Source organism: Hippoglossus stenolepis, chromosome 15 (genome assembly GCF_022539355.2).
Source record: "Hippoglossus stenolepis isolate QCI-W04-F060 chromosome 15, HSTE1.2, whole genome shotgun sequence".
In the NCBI taxonomy this organism is placed as follows: Eukaryota; Metazoa; Chordata; class Actinopteri; order Pleuronectiformes; family Pleuronectidae; genus Hippoglossus; species Hippoglossus stenolepis.
The window spans coordinates 8,998,859-9,007,600 of record NC_061497.1 but is presented as its reverse complement, the minus strand read 5'-3'; the positions used below and the strand labels follow the sequence as shown (position 1 = coordinate 9,007,600).

The following is an 8,742-nucleotide window of genomic DNA, read 5'->3' as shown; positions in this document are numbered from 1 at the left end:
AAACCCTGATCCCTGAATTTCAATGTAGCAGTAACATTATGTTTAAGAATCACTGTCTGTCACAGTAAACATGCACGAAAAAGGTGTTTTGCTGGAGATGCAGTTATTATTATTATATTAATGATGGCTGACAGTAAAAGTTACAGTCACTTCAGTGAGGAATGGAATGAACTAACATAATATAATCTCTATGAAAAGAAAGGAAAGAAAAGTTGTTTTTATCAGAAATGATTTTTTACATTTCCACTGGTTCATTCTTCTGGTTCAGCTCAGAATGACTCAGGATCAGATGTTTTGTTTCTGGCATGTGAAATGAAATTCCCCATCTCAGGTATAAAAGCAGAACTAATCACACTGTGACAAACCCATCGCAGGTATTTTCTGATTGTGTCTCTCGGCCGTTGTGAGCCTCTGACACGCCTGTTTGCTCATCTACTCATCACATCCTCAGCGGTTTACACACTGAGCCTCAGCTAATATTGATGCTCTCCATGTGAAACTGCTGATGAAAAATAAAAAAAGCTTTTCTTTTTTTCGGTGTTGTTGTTGCATCTGCTCAGGCGCTGGGAGAGACCACTGAGGGGCAGCAGAATTACACGCCAGCGCTTCTTGTTTGTTTCCCCTAAATGTATCTCAGTGCTCAGACTCTATTAATCCTGCTGTCTTATGAGTGACCTCGAGGGATGCTGAGTGAGTGAGTGTGTGTGTGTGTGTGTGTGTGTTGTTGAGTGAAAAATTCTGTTTAAACCAAACTGAAAAACACAGCAGAACTGTCCTGTTATGGGATAAGAGTAGAGAAAGGAAATGTGATGCTGCCAAGTTGAGATAAATATCATCAGAGGAAATAATATTATAAGGAAATAAAAATACAGCAAAACACTGAAAACAAGTAATATAACAATTCAGTTTATTTTATTTATTTTTCCAGACAGACACATCAATTTCTGGACCACAGTAGAGGATGGAAACCTTTCACAGACATTTTTTTGTCAATATTATTATTTGAAAATACAAATATAAAATTAGACTTTCCACATTTGATATGTGAGAGACCCCCATCCATTATTATTATTGTTATTATTATCATCATCATTTTTTTTTTTTTAGTATACTTTACAACAGGGCTTAAGCAAGCCATTATGATAACCTGAAAGATGCTTTCAGATGTCAGTCAAGTCTGTCTGTCTCTCGCCATAAAAAGTCGGTGAACATAAAAAAACAGGGGCAAGTGTTAGGAATGGGCAGACAGCAGTGAAGAGAGCTCTGTGCTCAGCCTGCAGAGACATGGAAGCACAGCAGAGCCTCACACTGCCGTCCATGCAGTCTGACGAGCGTCCAGGCTTCCTCTAGGCCGCGCAGTCTGCGCCAAACTCCGTACCACGCCAGGGGTGAACTCTCGTGTTGTGGAGCGAGCTAATATCAGGATGAATTGGCGATTATGAGCCTGGGTGTGTCTGCAGTGTGAGGGGTATACAGCTGAGGTCTCCAGTCTAATTCTGATCAAATGAGCGCAGAAATTGTAAATATATATATATATATTTATATATATTGCAAGTGTATGTGTAGACTGTAATCAGTAATGGGCATGGGTGAGATGGCAATGGTTTGGACTGAGAGGGGAAATTCACCCTAAGACACGACGACACAGTTGAACTTGTGTTATTTCTGTCACCTTGAAGGGTTCAGTGTGAACATGAACACTTCTCTGTTCTGTCAGAAACCCACACTATACATGGTGTTGTTGGTGGAGAGTCACTTTGCGGACCGGGAGACTAACTTTGTGGTCACCGTGACAGTATCCAGTATCTCTCAGAGATAAGGGCACATTGTCTGGTTTGAAAACCATTAGCACCACTATGAATGAGCCTCTTTTCCCCCCCTCGGGTATAAATACTCAGTAACATTCAATGGGCCGTCAAAGTCTGATTCATTAGAGATGGAGTCGAGTCTCTAACAGTCCTCGTCTGACGTCCCAGCTTTCAGGGAGACAGTTGTTCATATTCATAATGAAAGACAGATGTGAGTCCAAGACGACAGAAATCTCAGAAGTGTGTGTGTGTGTGTTAGTGTGTTTGTGTGTGTGGTTTCAGGGCGGGATCCCCCTCCCCTCCACACACACACAAAGGATGATGGGATAAATTGTTTGGCCATTGCCTAGCACTTGCCTCGAGATTCAAGTTTAAATGGATACGGTAGTACACTACAAATGTCAACACCTTCCAGGTTGACTCTTTTTTGATTATTGTTTTCTTTTTTTTCTTAAACCACGACCCTCCCCTCTCCCCAAATGGATTCGCTAGTCTACTAAGATGTGTAACATTCATCAGCTGTAAACTGCTGTCAGTTTGAGATTAAAAGGAAAATTACAGCAACAGAGCCATGCTACCTTAAAGTCCAAGCTACAGGATCACAAAACACACAACAGGCCTTTTTTAAAACATGACTGGATGGGGGGAAAAATCGGCCAATTCAAATTTGGTTTTCTTTTCCAGTCAAATATTTTTGATTACAGTCCAACTACAGACACTATGTGCTGCTACGGAGAAAACACACAGAGTAACGTGGTTTTTACTTTTGCTCCGGTTTTTGGTTTTCAGATGAAACGGATCTTAATGAACTTCTTGCACTGGTTAGAATTTAAAATTTAAGGGACAATGGACGAACACTTTCTATTATTATTAAACTTTAACTACTACTCATTAATTATTGATTGCTATTAATATATTTTATATTGTATACCATGTGTAATTAAGGAGAAGATAAACATTAATACTTGGAACATCTTTTTTGATTAAAGCAGTTTTCCTTTGTTTTTCTGTAGTTTTTGGGCAAACACTGTATTTTCTTTTATCATTTTACGATAAAGTTGAACATTATTTGAGTTGTTAAAATCAATAACGCAGCGACACACATACTTGCTTCTTTTCAGTGGAGCAATTTGTCTATTAATGTCATTGATTACTGTACATACTGTATGTAACCTGACAGTCAATATTAGATGAGGAGAATGAACAGACATTAATCTTATTTGTTAATGTAATGTGTGTAGCATTCAATTTAAAACCGCATGAGGTGAATAAAATAACTGATATAAAAGCTAAATTATGTTTAATTGAAATTGTACTCGACTGGAGTGTGCACACAGCTTGAGCTCTGGGAGCGAATTGGCTTTATAATTGGTTTGTTTATGCCTGAAACACAGAGGCTTGTGTAAATCTAACAGGTCTGAAATATGGACATCCTCTGACACGGTGTTTCTGAGGAAATGTCAAGCATTTAAATTTGAGTTTTAATATTTTCTTTTCTGCTCCAATTTGGCTTGGCAGTGACTCACAGCTTCGGGGCCCTGGTCCACAGTCGGGACGGGAATTTAACCAGCAATTAATCAGCCCTGATACACACCCCGTCCTTTAGCACCTGCTCCTTTAGAGGGGTTCTGTTTAATGGAGTCATTTCTTATTTTTACACCAATGCCTCATCTAAAGTCAATATGTGAGAACGACAGAAACTAGCTCCCAGAGATTAAAATAATTAAAATAATAGAAGTTTTGAGAGAAATAAGAACCAAAACGATATTATGTAAAAATAACTATGCCCGAGGCATCTGGGTAATTTCCGTAATGAAGTAAAAGTTAAAAGATAGTGTAGAGCAGGTCAGTGAAACAGCACTGAGGCTGATATCATGACTGTTGGTGTGATTCTTATAACATATATGAAATATGCTTTGTTTTGAAATCTTTCCCCAAGATTATAGCCTGTGTCCAAGAATCAAAAGTTAAGGTTTTGCATATCTAGCGTCAGCATTTAAGGTAGTATGGCACACCCCCTTTTAAAACATTCAAGGGTGGGGATCCAAATAATGCCTTGTGTACAATTCCATCTTACAGCAACGGCTTCTCTATTTGTCCATCCATGAGAGCTTTGGTTAGCTGAAACCATGTGAGCGTGGCAAAAAACCAAACCAAAAGAAAAAATAACATACAGGGAATAAATTACAATGAACCTCTATCAAAATAAATGTCTGCAAATCTCAGAATAACATGATCATTTAGAGAAAGGTCTATCTTGACTGGTCCTAAATCCACTAATCACTACAAGTATTATATTAATGAGTCCTATATAACATCTACGTTTGTAATTACAGGAGATAGAAAAAGAGCGCGAGAGGGAGAGAGGGGTAAATGTGAGAGAAAGGAGAGGTAGAGCAAAGGGAGAACAACAAAGAGCACTACACTGGTATCAAAGACAGCACTCTGTTTACAAGTTAACTGTGAGCTCTTCACACACTAATGAAATACATGGATGATCAACAAAAGAGAGCAGGATCTCTGAGGATGGTGAATGGAAAGAGAGAAAGCAATGGATGCACAGTACATTTTAATAGTATATTACAATTATTCATATATAAACCACAAAGTATCAATAAAACTCTGATTAAACTTGAAATCAGCAAAGAAGCATCTTTCTTTTTTTTTATAGTTTTGTATTTCTTATTTTCTTTTACATTTGAACATTACAAGTTTTTTTTTTTTAAATCTTTACTCTTTATATTATTATTACTTGATCACACCTCCATATCTTTTTTTGTTTTTTTTAAACTTTAGTAAGTATCCAGCATATTTCTTTACCTGGTTGTTTTGAAATCAAAAAAGAAATGAGACAAGTGGGTAGAAATGAAAACAACAAACACGTCTGCAGCAGGTAAAGTTATTTTTTCAGAGTACACACCATTCGTTCCGTTCAATGACGCTGAAAACCGGACCGGAGCATATTACTACTAAATCAGCAGAAATCATTAGCCACGCGTTCTGTGTAAAAGCTGGTGCAGCGGCAGAGAGCGAATAATTCAGTGTCATCTATCGACCCTGTATAAATATCTTCAGATGATGCATGGGTCTAATATATATAGAAAGAAATGTACACTGCAACATATCAGTTACTATTTCCCAAGCTGTTAACTCACCTCAGAACTTAACTTGAAGCGTTTTTGTCGAGTCGAGAATTAATTTAACCCCAAAAATCCTTCATACTATCCCAAAGCACAGGGCCGCTTTTTCTTTTCGTTAAAAAGCCAACATATACATGTGCAAATAGGAAAATGGCCTGTACTTCACTACTCACAGTGCAATGATTACTCACTTTATTACCGTTCAGTGTTTTCATCTGTCTCGCCACATATATAGAATAAATTAAACCTGCCAATGATTCCACGATAGAACTCACGAAGGCTGAGGTATGGTATCAAAATGTTTACTTTCCTAATTCTTTCCAAAAAAAAAAAAAGGAACCGATTCAGCAATCACATCGAGGCTCTCGCACAGAGCCCAGGATATTGGGTTCCGGAAAAATCAAATAAAACGCGTGAATCAGGAACGAGCAGGATGAAACAAACAATAACATACGACCAACAAGTTCCTCGCAGGAGTATAAAAGTGTCGGGATGCGCAGAGCACTGGAAAATGCCTGGTTCAAGTTCTAATCATCACATCTAAGTACAGTGTGCTTTGGATTTAATCGTCTTTTTTTTTTTTCTTCTTCTCTCTTCTCTCTCTCTCTCTCTCTCTCTTTGAAATGATACTGATATCCTGACAGTTCGACAAAAACATCAGGCTCTTGTCTTTTTTTTTTCTTATTTATTTCTTAAAACCGTGTTAACTCTCAACTCGCCGTGTGTAAATTTGCTGGTATGACACTTTGTAAAATTATTCAGCTTCAGTATTTACAGAGCAGGTGTGTGTGTCTGTTTGTCTCGTGGGGTCGTGACGCCGCCGTCTTTCCAGCAGGAACAAAACTAAACAAAACGTATAATAGTAACTGTTTACAGCTTTGTCTTCTATTCACACGCTATAACATGTTCTTTTTGACACACCATCACAAAAATATGCTATTCTCTCACTGAGTTGGTTATATGCAGTGACTGGAATAATATGTACAGCTACATTTCTTTTTCTCAAGTTTGAATTCACAATGTAGTTATATGAAATTTGTTATAGCATATATATATATTTCTAAACAACAAAAACAACACTTATAAAAAAGGACCATAAAAATATTGGAGTCCTCTTTGTATTGCCCAAAAATAGGTAATTATGGTTAACAATGAGACATCACAAGAAATAAAACAGCTACTAAGATTTATTACTTAGATACCTTCTTTAAAGTTTCCTTAAAATTGATTTTTTTTTTTTTCTCCACGTCTTTCCCCAAGCTTCTTTTTTTGCGGGAAGACTGAAAGGAACATCCCATCGTTTTTCCTTTTACACTGACCCATACAAAGATGAAGACATGACTTGCAGATATTCTTGGCTATGACCCCCCGCCCACCGCCCGCACTTCAAACAAAAATCCATTTACACAAAGATACCAGGAGATCAAATAAAATGACACAAATCAAGGTCGAACTAAAATGACTCTCTAAAAACTAATCAAAAAACAGAACGCTAGAACAGAGGAAGGAAACAGGTGAATGAGATTGACGTGAAACATCACACCAAACCAGGTTGTAAAGTTATAGGAGGTTTGGATTATAGTACAGCAGTTGTTATTTTTCTGAGATGACTAACGTTTTTCTTTTCTTCTTCGTATGGTTTCCCACCGTCGATCTTTTCGCCTGGGTGACAGCGTAGTGCTTGAAGTTGGATTAGCGTCACCTGCACACAAAGCCAATTAGAAACTTCGTCCTGTCTTTCCTGGGCCACCAGATATACTCTGCTGGACGACAGAGAGAAAACAGCAACAGCAACAGAATTAGGAACAGCTCGTTGACATTAGTTTCATTCTTATCAGAAGAAAACTCTGTAGGATTCGCTGAGACATTTAACAACAGAAATCTGTGGACATTAATACGACTTGTGCATGACACAAAGAAGTTTTCTTAAATGGCAGCAGGTGAAAACTTGGCTAAAGGCACCATATACAGTATGTTCACATTTTGAAAAGTCTACACTTCTTTAGTTAGGCCGCTTGTTACTGTAGTGATCGTGTTCATACATGTTCTGCTACTGTGGAGTCTTACAAAAGCTGTGGTGCTTAGCTGGAAATAATACAATAAGCAGACATGTGCACAAATGAATTCAACACATATAACATATAGATGCTACAATAAATAGCTGGAAGCAGACAAAAAGCTGGAGACCACCTGAACTGGGTTTTTATAGATGATGGTGGTTCTGTTATTCATGAGGGACAATGTTAGGAGTGGGGATGTAAAGCAATGACAAAATAGACATTTAATCAAGTGAAATAGTCAGTTTCTCAGAGACATTTAACATCACTGACTTATCAGTAAAACCTATTTTTATATTTTTTATTCTACAGGTGATCGATTACTGTCTTTGGAACCAAAAGAGCAGATGCCAAAAACAGTATAAACGGGTATGTAACATAACATAAACCACTCTAAGTGCAGGTGAAGCATGTGTAGGTATATATATATATATATATATATCTCAAAAGATAGACGACATGACCGCTTCCCAAAAAAGAAGCCAAAATCTCCTGACTGCCACCTGGTGGCTGGCTGCAGTATAGGTCCTAAACCCCACCTCCTCCATGTGGAGGGGACATGGACCAAATTAAAAAGTCAAATAAATGCTTTTATAATTTAATGGGGTTCCTAATGTTTGTTTAAGTTTCCACTATGTTAATTAGTTATTTGATGCTATAAAAACTGAATCAAATATTGTGATTGACAGCTAAGACTGGCTCGTGATTGGTCGAGCAAATGTATCTGCCGAACTTTGTTACCCAGTCGTTACTGTGCAGACTCTTTCTCCAAGTACGCTGCTGATATTTGGGCTTGGAAGTGGAGACGCGTCGTCCATCTTTACAGTCTATGGTGTTTGCGTTGTAAACATTTCCGAACGTTAACAAGAAACGAGAATTAAATACTGCAGAGCTGGTCGTACGCGTGCGAGTGTGACAAACTTCAACAAAGAGCCTCATAAGATTTAAATTCTTGCGATTAATGATCCTTTCTACTTTCTTTTTATTTCCTCTTGTGTTGAGGGAACAAACAGATCAGAGGCCTCTTGATTTGTGAAGAGATAAACCTTCAGTCACACTCCCACTTTACCACCAGCTCTGTCGTTCTGAGGGAGGCGAGTAAACAATGAATAATGGGATGAACACACATTAGAGAGGGAAAGAGGAGAGAAATGCACAGTAAATAAAATGCAATACCTCTGATGAGATGGCAACCGGCCACCTGTTCAATGGTATCCATTTGTAAAAGCTGTTGCAATCAACGGGCCCTAAAAGTGTACAGTTAGTGCTTTTGTCAGTATGCATTTCAAGGAGAGAAAAGTGAGTATCACATCAACTTTGATTTATTTTTTACAGCTAGCAACCTTTAGATTCAGCTGGATCATGTTGAGCAACAGAGCAGGAGAGCAGTTTCATCTCTATATATACGTATTGTTACACAGGTTCGGGGGAAACAGCGCCCGCAGCGATACACACACTTCTATTCATGACAATGTAGTTCTCAGGTTACAAAATCCTCAGTGGGAGAATAGTTAAAAGAAGAAATATGTGAAGGAGGAGATAACAATACACGCAATCCCCATTCATGAATGTGACTGAAGCGTGCAAGATCATAAAGACCTCTAACACTGATGGCTCTGCAGAAACTCTTTAAATTCACATACATCAGTAGAAAGAGACTTCAACCGCCTCCATCACCTCACTCTACTAACTGATCTACAGTCGTCTTGTATAAGAGGTTCATCAGATGTTGCCTAC

General features: G+C 38.1%; 1 protein-coding gene across 15 annotated transcripts in view; it reads right to left on the bottom strand.

The window, feature by feature from the left end:
* Positions 1–890: 890 nt before the first annotated feature.
* Positions 891–8,742, bottom strand: part of msi2b (musashi RNA-binding protein 2b) — a 250,492-nt gene continuing 242,640 nt past the window's right edge. For 7 of the 15 annotated variants that reach the window (XM_035179048.2, XM_035179049.2, XM_035179051.2 and 4 more), the window contains one exon: positions 891–6,650. In XM_035179048.2, coding sequence (XP_035034939.1) covers positions 6,525–6,650 — 126 coding nt within the window. In that variant the 3' untranslated portion in view covers positions 891–6,524. Of the gene's footprint in view, positions 6,712–8,181; positions 8,253–8,742 lie in introns of all 15 variants that reach the window. The other 8 variants (XM_035179050.2, XM_035179053.2, XM_035179041.2 and 5 more) reach the window with 5 other exon arrangements.